At 36.7% G+C, this 23,798-nt stretch overlaps 1 protein-coding gene across 1 annotated transcript; it reads left to right on the forward strand.

Annotated features, from left to right (window-relative positions):
• The first annotated feature begins 18,286 nt into the window (after positions 1 to 18,286).
• On the forward strand, positions 18,287 to 23,705 carry LOC104677791 (tripartite motif-containing protein 64C-like). Its single transcript, XM_010382925.2, has 6 exons — positions 18,287 to 18,694; positions 19,234 to 19,329; positions 20,034 to 20,264; positions 21,035 to 21,057; positions 22,011 to 22,108; positions 23,176 to 23,705. The coding sequence occupies exons 1-6, from the start codon at positions 18,287 to 18,289 to the stop codon at positions 23,667 to 23,669; spliced, it is 1,350 nt and encodes a 449-aa protein (XP_010381227.2). The 3' UTR covers positions 23,670 to 23,705.
• Positions 23,706 to 23,798: the final 93 nt, after the last annotated feature.

Raw genomic sequence — 23,798 nt, forward strand, 5'->3', positions numbered from 1 at the left:
TTTATTGTAATGTAAGAATTTAATCTAAGAACACTGTTGGCCTGCACTCCAGAAGGGACATTTTTCCCACTCCTCATGCTCCAGATGAAGCCTTCCAAGGGCCTCTCAGCAACCACAAGATGTAGGACTCCCTCCTGTATTACCTGGCACTGCTCATCCCAGCTCATGGGGTAAAGAAGAGAAAGTCTAGAAAGCTCCATCTCAGGGACCTCCCTGGGCCAAGGTAGTGTAGGACATGTTGCTCTGAGGTTAATTGAAATGTATTTCTACTTGACAAAGTAATGATGACAGGGCTTCATTTGAATGCATTTATTCCACTGCTCATGGAGAGGAGTGACATGCCATGTTGGACACATGAGAACATTCTCTGCCTAGTTACCAGTGGCTCCAGATCTTCATGCAGTCATGGAAAACCATGCTGCAGATTCTGGAGAAGCAGCTCAGCCCTCATGCAGACAAGAGTTCTTCGAGAACCACCTTGGCTATGCAAAGACTATCAGGCCCAGCAACAGTCTGAGCTGGGTGAGTGATAGAGCAAAGCTCCCAGGAACAGCAGAAGCTGTAAGGGAGAGAAAAGGGAAGGAAGAAACCCTAGATTTCAGGATATCCCCTTTATATCTGTGAGAATCTCAGCACCCTCAAGGCCATCGTTCCTTTGTCTGACTCCTCTGGGATCCAGGAGGTTTCCTGGGTTAAGCCATCCAGGGATAGGACAGGAGATGCCATTTGGCTCTAGGAGCAGAGGAGAGAAACTCAGCAGGAAGAGTGTCTCTACGGGAGGAAAATTCAGTTGAGCAGGTTTGTAGGGTCACAGAGCTGGATATGGGCAGAGTCTAGCGTACATGTTTAGAAGCCACAGTTCCCCCAGATCTTCTGATTCTAACATAAGTACACAGAGCCAATCAAATGAAGGAGGGGCGGGTCAAGGGAATTCAGGGACAAGGGGAATGAAGGATGATTAGCTGCGGGAGGATGCTGTCGAGGTTAATAGGCAGACCTTCTCCCCTCCTCTTATATTGAGAAACAACTCATGAAGCTTAAAAGTGTTGCTTGTGCTCTATGCCAAAGGTAGCAGAGCACTCGTCTCTGATCTCCATATACACTTGTCATATTTTCTTTCATTATTCTGAATAAGATTTTGATTCATTACACATGAAATAACACTCACCTACTATGCTAAAATTACCGTACATATTATGAGACTTTACTGATCATAAATAAGTTGTTCTCAACCTTGAGATCTGGCTTCAATTTTCTCTATTCTCATTCCTTCTCCTTTATATCAGAAGCTTCGTAATAGACAATGGGGGCAAATATGGTATGGAGAAATAATCAATTTAGATTTAGATATTTTTAATTTAGTTATCTCTTCCTAAAAAGCTAGGAAAAAGCTGAAATACATGAAACAGCCACATGCTTTAGTTTCTAGCCTCTTTTAGGTATCTGCCCAAATATATTCTATACTATGTCTTTTCTGACCATGATCTTAAAAATTCAGTTTTGGGCCGGGCATTGTGGCTCATGCCTGTAATCCCAACACTTTGGGAGGCTGAGGCGGGCAGATCACGAGGTCAGGAGATCGAGACCATCCTGGTTAACACGGTGAAACTCCGACTCTACTATTAATACAAAAAAATTAGCTGGGTGTTGTGGCGGGCGCCTGTAGTCCCAGCTACTGGGGAGGCTGAGGCAGGAGAATGGCATGAACCCGGGAGGCGGAGCTTGCAGTGAGCCAAGATCAGGCCACTGCACTCCAGCCTGGGTGACAGAGCAAGACTCTGTCTCAAAAACAAAAACAAAACAAAACAAAAATCAATTATGTCTATGATACTTTCTTTATTTTCCTTTCCTGCTCTATTTTTCTCTAAAGCACTTATCACAATGCATCATTCTATCAATTTTTTTTTTTTTTTTTGGAGACAGGGTCTTGCTCTGTCATCCAGGCTTAAGCATGGTGCAAAACCAGTTCACTGCAGCCTTGACTTCCCATTTTCAAGCAACCTTCTCACCTAAGCCAGTATCTGAGACTATAGTAACTTGCCACAACACCCAGCTAATTCTGTTTATCTTTTCTTAGAGATGGGCTCTCACTTTGTTGCTTTGGCTGGTTTTGAACTGCTAAGCATAAGTGATCCTCCAGCTTCAGAATCCTGAAGTGCTAGTATTACAGGCCAGAGCCAATGTGCCAGCTTCACTTTTTCAATGTTATATTTTGACTTTTTGATTTGTGTTTCTCAACCTACAACCTCATTAGCTCTTTAGGTGCAAGAAAATCTGTCTCTTTTTTTCATTTCTGTTTTGGCTTAGAATGCTTATTAAGACACAGTAGGCACTTTATATTTTGAAGAAAAGAATATTGTAAGTTATATCCTTAAGGATATCACCTTTAAAGCATCAAGATGACTTATAATATAAATAATTAAGCTGATGATATCTCTCTCTTTCACACAGAGCCAATTTCTTTCTTAGTGTGTCTTTAACATTATTTGCTTTTACTTTTCCATCAGGAAATCTTTACTTCTTTCGGAATGGGTATGTAATTTCATTTCATCTCTTCTCTTCACAATATTCATTTTATGTTTAAATCAGTAAATGATCAATACAGATTCTTCAGGCATGCATCTAGGCCCCATCTTGAACTACCCTATGTTACCTTTTCTGCTACATCTCTAAGCACTGCCTCTCTCATGATATATGTTTTAATCACATACGTGAACTATGTGGAAATCCAATAGTACAACGGTTTATCTAGTATATAGTTTCCAGCATCCGCGCATTCCTAGAAATTTCCTATTACATTTTTTAATGTAATGTAGTTTAATTTATTTAGAAAATTGGAGAATACAGTTTTAAAGCTTTTAATCTATATATACTATTGACCCTTGAGTAACACTGGTTGCAACTATGTGAGTCACTTATAATTGGAGTTTCTTCCACTTCTGCCACTCCTGAGACAGCAAGACTAACCCGTCCTCTTTCTCCTCCTTTTCTGATTACTCAACATGAAGATCATGAGGATGAAAACCCTTACAATGATCCACTTCCACTAATTATATTTAGTATTCCATTAATGAATATTAAGTATATTTCTTTTAATTTTCTTAATAACATTTTCTTTCCTTTAGCTAACTGTATTGTAAAAATACAGTATACATATAACATATAAAATATGCATTAATCAACTGTGAATATTATCATCAGGGCTTCTAGTCAACAATAGGCTATTGATAACTAAGTTTTGAGGAAGTCAAACGTTATACGCTAATTTCCGACTACATGGGTTCTCGTCACCCCAACCACCACAGTGTTCAAGGGTCAACTCTAAGTTTATTAAATATCATTCAAAAAATCTGAGAATCTCCTTGTGAACATTCAAATACTTTATCTTTCTGTGAAATCCTGTGTTCATCTCATGCAGCAATTATTACATTTCATAGTGACAGTGTATTTTATCATGCTTATTGATATTTTATATCATTCCCCAGGAAACAAATATTTTTAGCTGAATATTTTCACATTAGCAAGAAATCCTAATAAAAAGTTTGTTCCCTTGTTGAAATGATTAGATGGAACCCTTTCGCTGTTGTTCTGCTGCTCACAGTAGCAATTTACATGTCGGTTGTGCTCATTGTTCTATCTGGTACACTGAAATATATGCTCTCCATGGACTTCTGATAATATTGTGAATTATATTAATCTTTTTGAAAGTAATAGCTATGTATTGTTAAAGTGTCCAAGAACTGTTACAAAGTTTTGTATTTTGTCATAGTATTGTCATTTCTTGTATTATTTCTTAAGAAAAACTCTCAAATTTGGAAAAGAAAGATTGCTTTGAAAAAGACTTGAGTTCTAAAATGGTAATAGCAAGTATTTCAAAATAACCTCTTGCCTAAGAGAAGAGAAATTACTAAAGAAGTCGATATTCACCAATTTGAACATTATATAATCATTAGAATCGATGATTAGAGGCCTGGTGCGGTGACTCACGCCTGTAATTCCAGCCCTTTGGGTGGGTGAGGCAAAACTCCTGAGGTCAGGAGTTTGAAACCAGCCTGGTTAACATGGTGAAATCCCGTCTCTACTGAAAAACAACAACAACAAGAAAAAAAAACAAAAACAAAAACAAAAAAACAAATGAAAACAACTAGCCAGGCCTTGTGACAGGCACTTGTAATCCCAGCTACTCAGGAGACTGAGGCAGGAGAATTGTTTGAGCCCGGAAGGTGGCCAGCCTGGATGACATAGCAAGTTTCCGTCAAAAAAAAAAAAAAGATTATTGCAGACACAATATAAGAAGACATTTAAAACAAAATATGAAGTAAGCAGAAAGAATATAAAGTTGTAAATATAATTTGATTAATTTTATTCAACAAATATAGGTAAAACTTAAAGGGAGTTAATCAGTTAGTATAAGCATTGCATTATCTTCAGAGGAATATTGGGAGAATTGTTCCTTATTGTTAACAATTCTTTCCAGTTTTTTTATGTGGGTAAAAAGTCAACAATGAGAATGAAAATTTAAGCAGATTCCATAAAGTTGATTTTCTATCTTTAAAAGAAAAATGATGTTTTCTCTCCCTGACAAAATGCCTCATCATTTGAATTATGGTTTGTTAAGGACACACAGATTTTTATTCCTGGAGTATATCTATATTTGTTTCATTATCTCCAAATGATAGTAAAGATTCAGTCTGTGTCTCTACGTGATGTTTGCAATTCCTAAAACACCTGAGCAGTGCATTGCACATAGTAATAGGAATTTCTCACTAAGTAAATTAAGCTGAATGTTGAATTTCTCAACCAAAACTTTGAAATCTAAGGAAGAGACATATCTTCATCCTGCTTTTCTTATATAACTTCTTTCCCCTGTATCAAAGGACACAGGGTATAAACACAGGATACAGAGAAAGGGAAGTGTGTGTGTGTGTGTTTGTGTGTGCGCGTGCATTTACATGTGTTTAGCCACATCAGTTTTTGTATTTGTAGCAATGACTTCTAAATTTGATTCAGAAACCCATAGCATTTTATTGGAATTGTGCTTGGTTTGATTGTCTCATCTGTTTACGGGAGCTGCTAACAGTCTGTGTTTCATTTACCATATACTCTTACAAAATCTGAGTTCATGATGGTAAATTTATGAATGTTGAACAGAGCTGAAATCCAAATTATAGGGGTTGTAGTTATTCCTATTTTTCCTTTGTCAACAGGTGCAGTTGAAAGCACAATATGGACTTCCCATTTCATTCTAAAACTATCTAATGTGAGTTCAGGAAAATTATTTAACTCCTGGTCCTTTATTATCTCATCAATGAAATGAGGCTACTACCCTGCCCAACTTGCAGAATTTCCCTGAAGATTAAAAATCACGTATTGTACAAACATTCAAAACAGTAATTGTATCATAAGAGGTGATCAGCCTTTTCTAAATGCTAACTGTTAGTAAAATGAAATTATAAAAAGAAGTAAATTAATGACTATAATATTGCTTTCTTCATGTAATGATGGTTCTCATTAGTTAATTACAATGTGACAGAATTGGCATATTGAATTCAGTGACTCATTGTTCTTCTTCTCAGAGCTTGTTGATACGCTTTCAATTAGATTGAATCATTCTTATTGCAATAGTAACCCCATCACTCCTTTTGGAATGTAAGTTCTGTGAAAGCAGGGAGTGTTTGATTCATAGCAGGCATGCAAATATTGTAGAAAGACTGAAATAAACACCATATTTTGTATTCCTAATAGGTTTAGCTTTAAATATTAGAATATTGTTAGTTAGCACTTGGTAAATATTTATAATTTGTCAGGCATCTTACTAAACATTAGTAGATTGTTTTAATATAATATTGATATTATTTCTGTGAGTAGATTACTAGGAGACCTAAGGTGAAGAAAGTCTTGCCTATATTTGTATACCAGAGTTTATCAGTTAGTTGTTATCGATGTAAACATTTTTCCCATTGGCACATGCAGCTGTTCATGTGCTTTCATAAGACTTAGCAGAATCATATTTTATAAGATTTAAAAATATGGTAGCTATGTATTATATTGTTCTTAATTTGCATATTATTGGAATTTAAAATATACATTTCATACTTGAAGAACACTGATTTGAATTGCACAGGTCTACTTAAGCATAATTAAAAAAAAATGGTCAGCCCTTTCTATCTGCAGATTTCACATCAGCAAGCAAAGATGGGTAGAAAATACAGTATTGTTCACTGTAATCCCAAGTACTTAGGAAACTGAGAAAGGAGAATTGCCTCTTGAGCCCAGGAGTTTGAGGTTGTGGTGAGGTATGATCAAGCCACTGCACTCCAGCCTGGCAAAAGAGTGAAATTCCATGTCTTAAGAAAACAAAATAAAATACAGTATTGAAGGAAAGATCCCCACGTATATAGAGGGCCAACTTTTTATTTTTAAAGATGGTAAACTTTATTTTGCCAAATTATTTTTTTCAAACTTATCTTTTTAAATATTAGTACTGTATACAAAAAATGATTTTGTTAAAAATATCACCAAGTAGGAAGGACATAAATCCAGAAACAAGGCTTTTAAGTGAGTAAATTTATTTCTATGAAACAAACTTCAAGATTATTTTTCCTTTAACTTTGATATGTTAGAGCTTTTTTCACAGAATGATGCTCATTACATGAGCTTGAATCTGAGAACCTCAGATGTGGCTAATAAAGAACTAATGAAAAATGTAAAGTAAGAAAATTATGAATGTTTTTCTAGAAAACAAAACTAAATAAAACAAAACTGTTACATTCCGTTTGGACTCTTAGCCATGTATTTCAGAAATATTTTGTTTTATATTATTGCCTACTTCATTGTCTTAACAATATGAAGACCAGGATGTCAAAGGGCATTAAGCATGTTGTGAGAGTTATATTACGACCAGTTAACTCTAGGGAGGTCAGATATGGTTTCAGATTCCACATACACAGCTACCTTTCCTCACTGAGGCAGAGCAAGGAATCCAGAAAGTCTTTTCAGACTCTGAGAATGCTGTATTTATTTAGAAAATCACTTGAAAATATGAAATATTAAATAATTTATACTAAAATCTGGATTATTATTCTGATAAATCAATTTGATTTGTTTAGTGGTTTGTTTACATTCAGCTTGTTAATTCCACAGAAGAGGAGGGCCTACTTTTCATATATACATGTATTTTCTTCAGGACTTGAGTATGCACAAATTTTGATATCTATCAGTGTCCTGGAACCAATTCCCAGAGATGACTGATTAAGTTCAGTTGTGTTCTGAAATTTTTATTTTGTGTGTAGAAATACATTTTCATGAAGGTATAACTATATTTATTTTATTTCTCATTCCAATACTATTGAGAATTATGAATAATCAACCAAGGTTTCTGTAATGAGCATTTATTGATCCTTAGGGTTACCAGATAGAAGTTTTTATAGGTAGGAAAAGAAAAAATGACTCCCTCTTATAGTATCACTTTTTCTTTTTTTTTGTACTGTAGAAATATATGATAGTTGATTTCTTGTAAGTCAATAGAAAATTTCAAAATATATGTAGTAAATGGTAAATATAATATTTTCTCATACAATGTAATATAATTTTTGCATGTCTTTATTTTCAGTATATTTTTGTTTCTTATTTTAAAATAATGTTTATTTTAGAAACTGTAAAGATCAAGAAAGACACAGCAGAAAATAAATATCTTCCTAATTCCATCAGAAAAATATAAAATCATGGTTATATTCTTGTGTATATAATTCTAGCCTGTTTCCTATTTTAAATATATTTTTGTTTATGTATACACAAAACCCAGTAAATTTCTCTATATGTAAGGTACATAATAAATACATATTTATTTGTTCTTTTTCATATTTTTGATATTTAGAGGTTTTTTTCTTCCTAAATCTTGACTATTGTAATTTTTTTCTGCCAAACATTGACCACCCCCAGGTTGATCGTATATGTATTGCAGAAGGGGTTAGCCAGAAGTGGCTCCCATCTTTCTGTCCAGGGATTATCAAAGTGTCTGGCTTGGGAGTAAGAGCATGCTTTAAACAGTTTGATTGGTTGGCCAATGGCAGCATATTTTTAACTTACCCATTGCCCCAGCTTATTTTGCTGTTGTTCTTAAGAGGCAGGTTCTCACACTGTCTCGCAAGCTGGAGTTCAGTGTGCAATCGTAGCTCACTGCAGCCTCAAACTCCTGGGCTTAATCAATGTTTCCACCTCAGCATCCAAAATCGCTAGGACTACAGTCACGTGCCACAATGGCCAGCTAATATTTGTACTTTCATTTGTCAAGACAGGATGTCCCTACGTGGCCCAGGATGGTCTCAAACGCCTGGCCTCAAGCAATTTTCCCACTTAAGCCTCTCAAATTTATGGGATTATCATCATGAGCCACCAATCCTGGCCTTATTTGTCTCTTCAGAGTTTGTCCTTCCTTTCTAGGTCTATGACATAAACTGTCTTTGCCTGTTCTATAAAACCTTTGTCTGTCGTGGTCATATGAAACATTACAAAATTGTTTTTGATGTTTCTTCATGCTTTATGTGAAGTATTCTAACATGGTAGTGTAGCTTTTTAAAAAAGGACAAAAAAACACAATAGATTGGGTAATCACAAACAAGACTGTAATGATCTCAGTTGTGCTATAATTTATTATGATATACTAAAAAATCAGCACTTACTTGTAATGTGCCTTGAGGCAAATCATTTGGTAACTTGGTTTCTCAGACCTCAGTTTCCTCCTCTGGGAAATACTAATATCAACTGTGTATAATTTAATTTGAAGAATTAGAAAACTTGTAATAATAAAGTAAATACTTTATTACCAAGCATGATTGCTGTTATTACTTTATCATTGTTACTGTTGTAGCATTGAACCACTTACCACTTTAAGTTGTTTGTTTGAAGTCAAATATTATTAATTAATACACATTTCATAAACTCGTCTTATTTATTTATTTATTTATTTATTAATAGATGGAGACTCGCTTTGTAGCCCAGCCTGGATTGCAGTGGTGTGGCATGATCTCAGCTCGCTGTGACCTCTGCTTGCTGGGTTCAAGAAGTTCTCCTGCCTCAGTCTCCTGAGTACCTGGGACAACAAGCATGTGCCACCATGCCCAGCTAATTTTTGTATTTTTAGAAGAGACCGTGTTTCACCATGCTTTCCAGGCTACTCTCGAACTCCTAACCTCGTGATCCGTAAACCCTGACCTACCAAAATGCTGGGGTAGCAGGCTTGAGCCACCGCCCCCGGCCAAACTAGTCTTTGGAGTTGATTGAATGTGGGAGTTCAGTTGACAAGTGGCTGATTCAAATTGTTAAATTAGAAATATTCAATGTTAGAATTGTAGAGTGCTCTTGTGTTTCTCTTCCATATCATTTGGGCAACTAGTAAACAGCATACTGTTTCATCAACAGGCATGTTAGCTATGCTCCAAGCAGCCACAGCAAGTATTCAGGGGAGTCATTTCCAGGAATTTCTAATGCTCTGTTTGATATTGAAAGGAGAGTGGACCCTTGTAAGGCTAGGGGAGAAGTGAAGAGAAAGATTTCTGTTTCAGCCTTCACAGTGCAGGCAGCTTCAGAGGCTTTGAAACTAGTAGCCTAAGAGGATTCCTTAGAGAAGTGATAATGAATTTGTGTGGTATGTCACTCAGAAAGAATCATGATGGGTACATTGATGAATTTTAAAATTAGTATATTAGAAATAAAGATGGGCATTATATACAGTTAGGTGAGTGTACATATGTTTGTCTGTGTATATATTTTTTCTTTTATTTTCTCATTATTGATTAAAAATAAAAAGTTAAGTTTTCAGAGGTCTCACGCTTTGCCTGGCCTCCCAAGGCTGAGAGGATCACTATCTCAACACACTCCTTGGGACAGTGATTGAATTACACTTTTAGTAAATGTAATCCCTCTATAGCATAAGAAATCTTTTTTATTAAAATATTTTATTTATATAAAAGACTATAATATAACACACAAGTGTAGAGAAAAATAGTAATGAAATGAACATTTGTGAACCTACTAGCCATAGTAAGAAAATTAACATTTCCAATATCTTTGGGTTCCCCATGCACTAATGACAATTGTGCTTGTTCACTTTCTTGAATTTTATTTTTATCTTTATTTCCTCTGTTATTCTGTATAATTTTATCACACATGACTATATTATTTACATGTTTTATGGTTTGGCTTTAGGTAGTTTTGGAATTTTTTAAATAAAATCATACCATGTATAGTTTTATGGTACTGGATTTTTTTTTCCCACTGATCTTCAAGTGTTCAGATAGATAGATAGGTAAGTAGATAGATAGATGGATAGCATTTATTCAAATGAAAGTAAGATTCATGGTCCATCAAGAAAGAGAAAACATATAATGATGTGAGTAGGGAAAGTTAATATAAAGAATGATTAATTATAGCAGCATTTGAGCAAGGAAATATTTTCTAGAAGAATGTAAGAAGAAGTCTAAATAATACGTGATGATCACATATAAGGAATTGCCATTGTTTCCAGGGGGAAGTTGGAGTAGCCATTGGAGAGTCCCCTCACCCCTTGGCCTCACTGAATGTTTAGAAGTCGCTGTGCTGTTGTGCTTGAAAAACTTGCTTTAAATCCACACTTCAGAGCTCCCCAGAAACTTGCCTTCTGGGCCACTGGTGAAGCTGTTTATGAAGAAATGTCATGCCAGATGGGTTCCACTGCAAATTTGGCAAAGGGCAGTATCAGGAGAAGCTCATGGCTGCTGAGTTCTCGTGGGCCCCAGTGAACTTCAGGAAGTGGGTGCTACAGCAGCAGCCTGAACTGCACAATCTGGGCATTGGTGTATCCCTGTATGTCCTCCGGGCCAGACACTGGAGGTGTCATTTCCAAAGCAGATTGGAAGTGCTTTTTTGGAATTTCTCTCCAAAGCTTTCTACTCACAAAGATTGACATCATAACACGTGGTAAAGAAAATGTATTTAAAGGGTCCAGATCTATTTATGTAAACAATCAAGAGTGAGTTTGTAGTGGATAACCCAAAGTTGGATAAACAGTGCATCGTAAAATATATTTATTCATTTTCTGCTGTTGTACATTTGGAATGATTTTTGTATTTTGATTTTTGTGAACATGTCTCCTAATGCAAATACTCAATAGATTCTCTTTCCTGACAGTATCTTCTGATAGGTGGAATGTCTGGGTTATACAATTTGTGGATCATCAATTCTACTGGGCAATGCCAGAGCGATTCAAAGTAATTTTATTTATTTGTATTTCCACTGACAAGGTAATCATGTTATACAAAATAATAGAAGTATGGATGATTGCGGCAAGCTAAAGAAATACAAAGAACTCACCCTTACTAGAATCCAAGGCATTTGTGGGAAGAAAAATTCATACATTAAGCATCAAGTACATGAAGTACTTTTTGGAAGACATCAAGAGGAGTGTAACTACTTTGTTGTAGTTTATCAAAATCCCATAATACGTTTAAGCAGGTAGGAATATAGGCACATTTGCATTTCAGAAAGCATTCTGGCATAGATGTAATAGAAGGACATCAACCCAGCAAGAGAACACGACTAATATTCTTTTGAGTGTATGAGACAAGATCTCACTCTGTCCCCTAGGCTAGAGTCAGTGGCACAATCCCGGCTCAATGCAAACTCTGCCTCTTGGGCTCAGGCAATCATCCAGCCTAAGACTCCCAAGTAGCTGAGATTACAGGTGTACACCATCACACCTGTCTAATTTTTCTATTTTTTGTGGAGATGGAGTTTTGCCGTGTTGACTAGGCTTGTCTTGAACTTCTCAGCTTGACTGGTCAAGCCACCTAGGCCTCCCAAAGTGCTGGGATTACAGGCATGAACCACCATGCCACATCCCGAAATCTTTTCTCATGACAACTGCTGTCACATGGACTTTACTATCAGAAAAGACAAGGCTACTCTCATCCTTTGGGTTTCAGCTCATGTGTCGTTTCTTTTAGGAAGACTTTTAGGATGACTGTCATTTCCTTTGTATCTACTACTAGACCACGAGCTCCTTAAGGACTTAGTCTTGCTTTTTTTTTTTTGTTTCCACTGTTTTTTTAATTTTACTTTAACGTTCAGGATACATGTGCAGAACATGCAGATTTGTTACTATTTTGGCTCCAATCTCTACCAGTAAGGAGAGTCCATAGTAGACGCTCATTTTGTGAGCAAATGAGACCCTCTGAGACATTCTGTACTTTGAAAAGAAGAGCTGCACTGCCCACTAGGATTTTCACAATGCCTTTGTTATGGGGTTTGACTTAGCATGCTCACAGGATTTTTGTCATGTCATTGATAGAGAGTTGGACAGTATGGTAGATGTAAGACAGTGTGCATATTATTATTCAAAAAAATGAACTAAAACCTGCACAATACTTCAAAGCTTTGTCAACTTTCAATCAATTCTGCTAGCATGCAAGAAGCATCCCCCCAATATATTGTATGTAATTTGGTGACTTAGAAACATACTTTGACATCATATTTAACGCCACTGAAAGGAAAACAGGTTTCAGAGACAGACTCCCTGGTTTCAAACCCTAGTTCTCCTCCTTCATTAGAGTATGCGTATGGGCAAATTATTAAAGTTTCCTATTCTTACATTTCTTAGTCTTTAAATCAGTATTAAATATTATTTATTTCATGGGGTTGTTGTAAGAATTAAGTAAGCTAGAACATGTGAAGCACTGAGAACAGTTTTTAGCACAGAGTTGGTAATCAATAAATGTTTCATATTTTCACTTGATTGAGAGTATTTTTTAGTTAGGTAAGGAAATACTACTTTGTCTCTCTTACCTATCCTGCATGGTAACACGGTTGTAGTAAAATAGATAATAACTTTTTCAGCTACTAGCACTAAAATTTTCAACTTTTTAAATTCTTTTATATGCATCTCATAAGTTGCTTATTGTTTATTTCCGTCTAATACAGGTAGCCTACAAAATACAGAATTGAATTTTTCCTGAGAAGTGAGAATACTAGAAAGTCTTTCTTCTCTACAGTTAGGTAGATAATATGCAACATTTTAAGAATTGTTTGAAGCAGTTTTCAAAGAACAGCATTTCTGGGAAAGTCTGCATATAAGTATCTATGATTACCTTTTCTAAACTTTGTTGGATATTTTTTGGAAGCATAATGCTGATCAAATGACACTTCAGAAAACCTACTCATTTGCAATGCCATGGACCGATTAAAAAAACAGCCACTTCATCTTTTCCTAGGATATGCTGACTTTTATAAATTTTATAATTTTTTAAATGTCTATTAATATGTAAATGGTGACTTTTATATAGATTTTTACTTTTCAACTTCTAGCAAGGTTTGTTAATTTTAAGTTTATAGAAATGACCTAAATCCCCAAACAGTAGATAATTTATGAATACAACTATGTGTAAACATTGGTGATTTATTAAATCATGGTGAACGACAACAAACTCTATTAGTATGGCAACTGTGTTAAAAATAACTTTCATGCACTATTAAACATAATTATGTACATAATTATTGTGTAAATAGCAGCCAGGTGCCATGGCTCACGCCTGTAATACCAGCAATTTGGGAGGCTGAGATGGGCGGATCATCTGAGGTCAGGAGTTTGAGACTAGCCTGGACAACTTGGTGAAACCTTATCTCGCCTAAAAATACCCAAATTAGCCGGTCATGGTGGCAGACACCTGTCATCCCAGCTACTCGGGAGGCTGAGGCAGGAAAATCACTTGAACCTGGGAGACAGAAGTTGCAGTGAGCTGAGATCGTGCCATTGCACTCCAGCCTGGGTGACAGAGGGAGACTGCATCTCAAAAAAAAGAAATACTAATAATTATTATTGTGTAAATAATTATTATATAATTTTAAAAATATGAATACATAACATTGTTATAGATAGTTATGTACATATATATGTAAAGTATCAGTTTTAAAATTATTGAAAAAGGTGGATGAATAAAAAACAAATTTTATTTTCATATAACACAATCATTATGAAATAGTCATAAAATAGTAAAAATAAGAAAAACAGGCTGATACAACTAATTCTATCAACCATTATATATACAATTATGTGAAACACAATTGAGTTCCTTGCTGTATTTTTTAAACAAAAGAGTTACACAGTACAAATGTGTTGGTAATCCCAGTTAATGTTTTATCTTTGAACATGTTCAGATAAATAATGGCTAGGCACTTAAGCAATTCTAATTTTAAAATAGAGTGAGAAAAAAAATTTTAAAGTTAACATGTGGCCCGGTGCAGTGACTCACACTTGTAATCCTAGCACTTTGGGAGGCAGAGGTCAGATCACCTGAGGTCAGGAGTTCAAGATCAGCCTGAGCAACATGGTGAAACCCCATCTCTACTAACAGTACAAAAATTAGCTGGGTTTAGTGGTGGGTGCCTGTAATCCCAGCTACTTGGGAGGCTGAGGCAGGAGAATCACTTGAACTCGAGAGGCAAAGGTTGCAGTGAGCTAAGACCAAGCCATTGCATTGCAGCCTGGATGACAGAGTGAGATACTGTCTCAAAAAACAAAAAACAAACAAACAAACAAAAAAATTAGCATGTGATAATATTTAATGAAATAATTCTTATACTTAAAATATTTCTTTGAATAACCTGTGTTAAGTCAGCTTTCTTACATCTCATTCCAAACTTGTCTGTTGAGCTTTGAGCCTCCAAGTGTGGTTTTAAATACTTTATAAACCTAATCAACAAATTTACCCCTTTCTGTGCAACCTAATCAACCTCAGGAAGTGGGTGTGGTCTTTTGTGGTCCCATACAGTTTAAAAGGATGCTTGTCCAGAGATTTCTCTCTCCTACAGGAAGGACCCACCGGATTTGTGGCTCCTGGGCTTTGGAGCACCAGGAGTTACTTGTAGTCTGGGTATCTACAGAGCTTCTAGACTGAGACCATTCATAGTAGCATTGTGAGTATAAAATTTCCAGTAAATCCATTGGGAAATAGTCAAAACAATCATTAGGAAATAGTCAAAATAGTAAAAATAAGAAAAACAGGCGGCTACAACTAATTCTATCAACCATCATATATACAATTATGTGAAACACAATTGAGTTCCTTGCTGTACTTTTTTAAACAAAAGACTTACACTGTACAGATGTGTTGGTAATCCCAGTTAATGTTGTATCTTGGAACATATTCAGAGAAATAACGGCTAGGCACTTAAGCAATTATAATTTTAAAATAGAGTGAGAAACAAAATTTTAAAATTGGCATGTGGCCCAGTGCAGTGGCTCACACCTGTAATCCTAGCACTTTGGGGGGCCAAGGTGGGCAGATCACCTGAGGTCAGGAATTCAAGATCAGTCTGAGCATCATGGTGAAACCTCATCTCTACTAAAAGTACAAAAATTAGCTGGGCTTAGTGGTGGGTGCCTGTAATTCCAGCTACTTGGGAGGCTGAGGCAGGAGAATTGCTTGAACTCGAGAGACAGAGGTTGCAGTGAGCCAAGACCAAGCCATTGCACTGCAGCCTGGACGACAGAGTGAGATACCGCCTCAAAAAAAAAAAAAAAAAGCATGTGATATTTAATGAAATAATTCTTATACTTAAAATATTTCTTTGAATAACCTGTGTTAAGTCAACTTTCTTACATCTCATTCCAAACTTGTCTGTTGAGCTTTGAGCCCCCAAGTATGGTTTTCAATACTTTATAAACCTAATCATCCAATTTACCCCTTTCTGTGCAATCTAATCAATCTCAGGAAGTGTGTGTGGTCTTTCGTCGGCCCATATCCTTTAAAAGGATACTTGTCCAGATATTTCTCTCTCCTTCAGTGAGAACCCACCAGATTTGTGGCTGCTGGGCTTTGGAGCACTAGAGGTTACTTGTAATCTGGATATCTACAGAGCTTCTAGACTGTGACCATTCATAGTAGACTTGTAAGTATAAAATTTGCAGTAAACCCATCATGCTCATATTTTCTCTTAAAAATGCCTTAAATTTACCGGGCAGCATTCTTGGGTCTTTTCTAAGCAAACAAGTAACTGTCTTCGTGATTTTACAGAAAATCAATATAAAGTATCTTCAATTTGTAATATATGGTTTGTGTTCCCTTGCTATTTGATTCTCCTTATGTGACTATTTTCTGTATTGTTAGATATTTTTAAGTGTGAAAAGATATATTTCCATAGTTTCATGCAAAGATAGAACCCATAAAATACCTAAAATGTTCACTAGAATAGGGGCATGTAGTAATGGTTATAATGTACACCAAAGTCAATGCTAAAAATGTTGAATTACTTTGAAAATTCTTGTTGCAAAGGTCTTCTTTGCATCTCTTCAAAATTTGCATTTTGCAGACTAGATTAGAAAGCCGTTGAAAATAATTTTAATTGGCCGGGCATGATGGCTCATGTTTGCAGCCTAGCACTTTGAGAGGCCAAGGCAGGCAGATCACTTGAGGTCTAGAGTTAGAAACCAGCCTGGCAAACATGGTGAAACCAAGTTTTTACTTACAATACAAAAAAAAAAAAAAATTATCCTAGCGTGGTGGCGGGTGCCTGTAATACCAGCTACTCCGGAGGCTGTGGCAGGAGAATTGCTTGAACCTGGGAGGCAGAGGTTGCAGTAAGCTGAGATCATGCCACTGCACTGCAGCCTGGGTGACAGAGTGAAACTGTATCTTAACAACAACAACAAAAGAAAAAAAAAAGGGAAAGCAAGCAAGCAAGCAAGCGAGATGTAACCCTCTGACAAGGGCTTCCAAGATGCTGCAAGTCACAAGTCACTAAGAGGAATGGTGAATTGGTGGCCATGCTTCCATTAACTGCATTTCTGGATTTTCTAGTGTAGAGTGGAAAACCTAATACATATCTTCACTTTTATTGTTATTTTAGAAGATAATTAATTGTTGATTAATTCTTGTAAATTATTATAGTTTAAATATTCGTTATTTCAGAATGTGAAAGTGTTCTCTATAATCATCTGAATTGACTGGGAAAAATTTTCTAAATTAAAAATAATAGATATTATTTACAATTAATGTAGTGAAAGGAAGAGTTTTGATATTAAAGTTAAAAGGAAAAATTTAATGATTGATAATTTTAGGAGTTGATAGTCCACTCTGATTAATCAATCTTAGATAAAACCTACTTCATTTATAATTGTGTGAGCAAACTTCATAGGTGAGTTTGGAGGCAGGGAGTATAGAATAATAGCATAGTTACTAAGTGTCTTTCATATATTATCATCATGGAATCGTTGAGAGAGAATGACAGAGACAGAACGAGATTAAGAATGTTCTTAAGAATGAGATTAAGAATTAAGAATCAGCTTGTATAAGTGACTGAGAAATCATCTCAGTTTTTACCCTCTACCCAGGCTTTAAGCTTGCTAAGTAACTGGGAATGATTGAGAGCACGGCTTGTTTAACAAAAATACCATGAGGGCTCTCATCTCATTTTCTCATTTGAATCACAGTTGGTTGTTCATATCCATAAGTTTCATACCCATGGATTCAACTAATCTCAGAAAAATATATTTACAGGAAGAAAAAAGCAGCTGTACTGAACATGTCTTTTTTTTGTTTGTTTTTTTTTGAGACAGAGTCTCACTCTATTACCCTTGCTGGAGTGCAGTGGCATCATCTTGGCTCACTACAACCCCTACCTCCTGGGTTCAGGCAATTCTCCTGCCTCAGCCTCCTGAATAGCTGGGACTACAGGCACGTGCCACCACCCCCGGCTAATTTTTTGGAGTTTTAATAGAAGCGGGGTTTCACCATGTTAGCCAGGATGGTCTCAGTCTCCTGACCTCGTGATCTGCCCACCTCGGCATTCCGAAGTGCTGGGATTACAGGCGTGAGCAACCGTGCCCTGCCAAACGTGTACATATTTTTAACAATCTTCTTGCTGTTCCTAAACAGTATGGCATTACAAGTATTTATACAGCATTTACATTGTATTAGGCATTCAAAGTAATCTAGCCATAAAGTATTCAGGAGGATAGGTTTAGGTTACATGCAAATCCCACACCATTTACTAATAAGAGCCTGGAACATCTTAGGATCTTGGTATCTCAGGGGATCCTGGACCCAATCTTCAGTGGCTATTGAGGGAAAACTTTATAAATCCAGCATGTTTGCAGTTACTATGTCTCAGTTTGTACTGGAGCTAACTTATTAGACATATTGGACAGAGCTCAAGCAGACAAGGAAAATAGTCCACTGGCCTTGTCTTTCCTTTTCATCAGGACAAATAAAAATAAGAGAAAGAAATTCTCATCTTTTTCTTAATTTTCAGAGATATGGATTCAGACACCCTGCAAGCCTTCCAGAATGAGCTCATTTGCTCCATTTGCATGAACTACTTCATAGACCCGGTCACCATTGACTGTGGGCACAGCTTTTGCAGGCCCTGCCTCTGCCACTGTTGGGAAGAAGGCAGAGCACCAATGCGCTGCCCTGAGTGCAGAGAAATCTCAGCAAAGCCCGACTTCAACACCAATGCAGCACTCAAAAAGCTGGCTTCCCTAGCCAGACAGACCAGACCTCAGAACATCAACAACTCACACAACATCTGTGTGCTCCATGAGGAGACTAAGGAGCTCTTCTGTGAGGTTGACAAGCAATTGCTCTGTGGGCCCTGCTCTGAGTCACCAGAGCACATGGCTCACAGTCACAGTCCAATAGGATGGGCTGCTGAGGAATGCAGGGTATGTGATGCCTGTAAGGCAGTTTGATATGTATAGAGTCCCAAATAAGAATGATGAGGGCCTGCGACAATGATGGTGATGAGAATGCAGATGGTGGAGGTGGCGATTATTCCATGTCAATCATAACACATAAATGTGTCCTTTCAATGTTGCTGACTAATTTGGCACTCTAATCATAGCTGTGTTGAGACTTCACTAAAGGAGGTTTCCTTAGAAACATTGTTCGAACGTGTAGAATGGAGCTGTGGAACAAGTGACCAACATCAAGAACACTTTTCAAAGTCATTTTATATAAAAGCCAGTTTCTCTGAAAATTGATGATATTATCTGAAGGGTCCCTTAAAACTCTCTATTATATTTCTATCACTTTTCACATCCAAATTATTAGAACCAAATTTGTTTAACTTGGAAAAATCTGGCCACTCCACTCTAACTTGAATTTGTGTTTCTTTCAGTTATAGCCTTTTTATTTAATTGATAAGGGAATGAAATCTAGTATACTGTCTTCATTATTGCTAAGCTTCTTGCTTCTTTTGCAGGAGAAACTTATAAAGAAAATGGACTCTCTGTGGAAAATCAATCAAGAGACACAAAATAATCTAAATCAGGAAACTAGAAAATTTCGTTCGTTAGTGGTAAGAATGAAAATATTTCGTTTATTTTTATGCAAATAAACACAATGTTGGTTTATACTTTTTAGCTAAATTCAAACTACCAGTTAAAAGATAGTGATTTCATCCCAAGAAAATATAGTGATTTCCATTGATATAATAGGAATCACAAATAGAGAAGCCCACACAAGCTAGCCAAATTAATTCTAGTATATTGGATAAATGGCATGATATGTATTCTAGTTCAAATTTGAAGGTCGGTATAAACCTTTTCAGACACTGGAGATGAGACAACATTTCACTAAGATTGGGTGTGAGGAAGAGGAAAGAAATAGAATAGTAAATAGAGTAAAAATATAGTAAAAGTAAAAAAAAATGCATAATATGATGTATGGCTAAATGTTCTTTAATATTTAGGCAAATTAGACATGGAAAAATCCTAAAAGAGAGATTAATAGAGGAAATAATTGACTCAGTAAGAACCGTAAAGAAGCATCACAGTGACAGAAACCAGAAGTCTTTATATAGGTTTTGATTTAAAAAGGGAGAGAGAATAGGAATATTGAAAAAGATGGACAGAAAAGAAAAAACAAAACACCAATTATTCAAGACTCTTTGCAAGAGTGAGGCAGAAAGTTTATAAATTGCTTGATTACACCCAGCATATAATTATTTGAAGTTTTCTATTGAGAGTGAGAACATGTAATTTAAACCAAACATCTCTGCAGGACTATGTGTCATTAAGGAAGGTGATAATCACTATTCAATATCAAAAGATGCATCTACTTCTCCATGAGGAGGAGCAACTGCAACTGCAGGCACTGGAAAGAGAAGCAAAAGAGCTTTTCCAACAACTACAAGACAGTCAAGTGAGAATGACCCAACATTTAGAAAGGATGAAAGACATGTACAGAGAGCTGTGGGAGATGTGCCACATGCCTGACGTGGAGCTGCTCCAGGTGAGGAGGGAGGGTCCATCCTCAGAGACAGAAAGTCCTGGCTAGACATTGCTGCCAGGACATGCAAATGTCACCTGCATATGTCACTGCTCTAAGCTAAGTGACACATGCTGTCTGACTCCCACCATTACATTACCTTTGTCCAGTCACTTATTACTGCATACTTTGATAATCTTTGGGAAATGTTTACCATTTTAGCAGATCACATATAACAAAATTCTCTTCAATATAATTTGGAGTAATATCCACACAGAGAGATCATCTAAAATCATTAGAACTCGAGGCTAGGGGAAGGTTACTAATGTTCCATTGATATGCCCTAGTTCCTCCTCACTCTCTGATGTCCCATACAACAGTGATTTGCTGAAGACGTTGAGGGTTTTCCCCTTGCCTGGGCGAGGTTTGTAAAAGTTGCTCATCAATGTCCATGTACTCTGTTTCTCATATGGTTCTGCTTTGTTTTAATAGTTGTCATGCGTGGTCAGACCTTCCCTTGGGAATAAGATTAGGACATTAATGACACTGGAAGCCTAGATATCTTTGCTTTACTCCACCGTCTCTTGCTCAGCTCCTGTCTTCTTCATGCCCACTGATGGAGCCTTTCATTGTTTAGTTGACGTTCTGTTATTAACGTAGCCTTGAATGATTCCTTAGAGGGGAATAAAAAGATTCACATTTTTAAAACAGTAAAACAGAAAGAAACAAGAGTAGGAGAAAATACGCAGAAGGAAAAATCTCTCATAATTAACATTATCTTTTATTTTTTGCAGGATGTGAGAAATGTATCAGCAAGGTGAGTTTACACTAAAAAAATGCTATTTCTGAAAAGTTCATTCTCTTGTGAATGAAGGGGATGTATACATTTTGAGGTACTAATATCATTCTCAGTGGCTATTTCCAGTTTTGTTTCAAAAGAGGGCCTGAGGTCTTCTTCTCTTTGGTCTGGAAAGTTTTCATCTTAAAATTTGTATGAATTCAAATATATGTAAAAACAGTTTGCCATTCTGAGGTTTGTTCTTCTCATTCCATCCATCCTGTCCAGCCCTACCTCACAGATCTTAATACAAAATTACTCTGTGGAATCATAGAGGTGTCTTCTACTCTAGAGGGGTGTAAGGTTAAAAAAAAAAAAAAAAAAGACAGAGGTAGGACAGAGATTCCCTCAGGGTGGGCTGAGGAGGAAGGTTTTTTTCCTAAAAGCATCAATGACCCGGACTTGCTCCATCACAATATACCCAGTTCTAGGAAAGACCTCAGGAAAATGGTTGCCTCAGGACCCTCAGCAGCAGGGTTCTCAGGATGGAATTAGACTCCTTTGTTTTGCACAAAAGATTAAAGCCTTTTGTCTCAGTGAACATTCTCTGTTAGACACTGACTAACATTAGTGACAACTGCAGGCTGTGGTCCCAAATGCTTTTGTCTGAGTTTTCTGCTCTCTGAAATATTTCCAGGATTTCTTAATTCCCTCAGGAGGTGTGATGGGCAGAGGGAGGTAATGACTTTTAATGAGTTTAGAAGTTGTGTAATGTCTGAAAACAGCATATCTGGGGAAATTGAGTTTTTATGCAATAAAATTCAGAAAAAGTAACATTCTTATGGCCCCTAGAGTGTGGAATAAAATGTACACGCAGTTAACCAAAACTGGCAGAATTCTGAGGAAACATCTTATATGAAAATATGATATCTTCGTATGACTGTGTGATTAGCTCTGGGCCTGGAAATATAACTGAGACCATTTTTTTGCAGGGCTGATTTGGCACAGATGCAAAAGACCCAGCCAGTGAACCCAGAGCTCACTTCATGGCGCATAACTGGAGTCCTAGACATGCTCAACAACTTCAGAGGTAAGAGCCAGCTGCTTGGCAGTCCAGCCTCAAATCATTTCCTTATTGGGTCCCTTGGTCGAGACTTTTCCCATTTAAGTTTTATTATTTTTGACATGTAGGTAACACATAGTTTTCTAAAACATGTGCATCTTCTCTGCCTGCATAGTAATACTACAATGATCAAAACTCAATTTCCTGACTTAGAGTTTGATGAAAATGTGAAGCACGATGCAAAGACAACAAAGAGTATTCACGTCATGTAGTTATGAAGACACTAATTCTCATGGTGGCATGAGTATTTTAATTCAATTTTGAAGGCTTAGATTTGGCATAATGGTTTTTAATTGGTTCTATTCTATGTGCATTTACATTCATTTTACAAGTAAACTTTATTATTTATAGAATCAGAACGTTTTGATTAACAAAGAAAATGACTAAAATGTCCATAATCAGGATAATTCTATTGCCATCAGATACCTCTCGTAACAACTGAAAGCTGAGGGATCTGTGAACATAGCCTAACCATGTTAAGCCCATTCTAGAGAACAGGTCTAGGTAGCAGAGGGCAGGAACCCAGAGCAGATTGAATCGGGGGTTAAACAGATAGTTTAAAGCCAGAGTATGCTTTTCAGAAACTTATAAACTTCACATGTGTTAATTTCTACCAAAGTTTTGATGTTTGAGACTATAACAGGCATAACTTACATTCCAATAAATACCCGTATCACAGCAAAGTGATGTCTACCTATTGATGATCTTAAAGACAAATAATACAAGAAGATTTTTCTATTAAAGAAAAAAATTGTTGATATGTTCTGAAAAAAACTGTGCAGAGGTAGATATTAAATCATTACTTCGCCCAGGGATATGGTCACATTTTTTCTCTATTATTTAAGGAACAATACATCATTGTACGTGCTGTAGAGTTGTAATGACATTTCATCTGCATGGATGCATGGCACTGAACTCTCTTGGCTTCCTTTTTTCTGTATTTTCTTGGAAGAAGAGCGAATGAAGTGAATAATTGGGCCACAGAGCCTCTGTCCCTCATAGCACTCACTAATATAATATTTTTTCCTTGTCAGTGGATAATGCTCTGAGCACGGAAATGACTCCTTGCTCTATAAGCCTTTCTGAGGATGTGAGACATGTGATATTTGGAGATGACCATCGCAGTGCACCCATGGATCCCCAGGGAGTGGAGAGCTTTGCTGTGTGGGGAGCGCAAGCATTCATCTCCGGCAGGCATTACTGGGAAGTGGATGTGACCCACTCCTCCAACTGGATTCTGGGAGTCTGTCGAGATTCCAGGACAGCAGATACCAATATCGTTATTGATTCTGATGAAACATTTTTGTTAATTTCCTTAAAGAGGAGCAATCACTATAGTCTCTCCACCAGCCCTCCACCTTTAATTCAGCATGTGCAAAGGCCTCTGGGTCGGGTTGGGGTGTTTCTGGATTATGAAAATGGATCTGTGAGTTTTTTTGATGTTTCTAAAGGTTCTCTTATCTATGATTTTCCTCCTTCCTCCTTCTCTTCCCCCCTGAGGCCTTTCTTTTGCTTTGGTTGTACATGAAAAGTTGGTTTCATGATAATTTATTGTGACCTCCCATATGTGATGTAAATAGTGTCCTGAGATCCTATGTGTGAGAGCCTGTGAGCTCATTGTAACTTCATGGAATGTAATTACTTTATGGTTATACAT

Source organism: Rhinopithecus roxellana, chromosome 15 (genome assembly GCF_007565055.1).
Source record: "Rhinopithecus roxellana isolate Shanxi Qingling chromosome 15, ASM756505v1, whole genome shotgun sequence".
Taxonomy (NCBI): Eukaryota; Metazoa; Chordata; class Mammalia; order Primates; family Cercopithecidae; genus Rhinopithecus; species Rhinopithecus roxellana.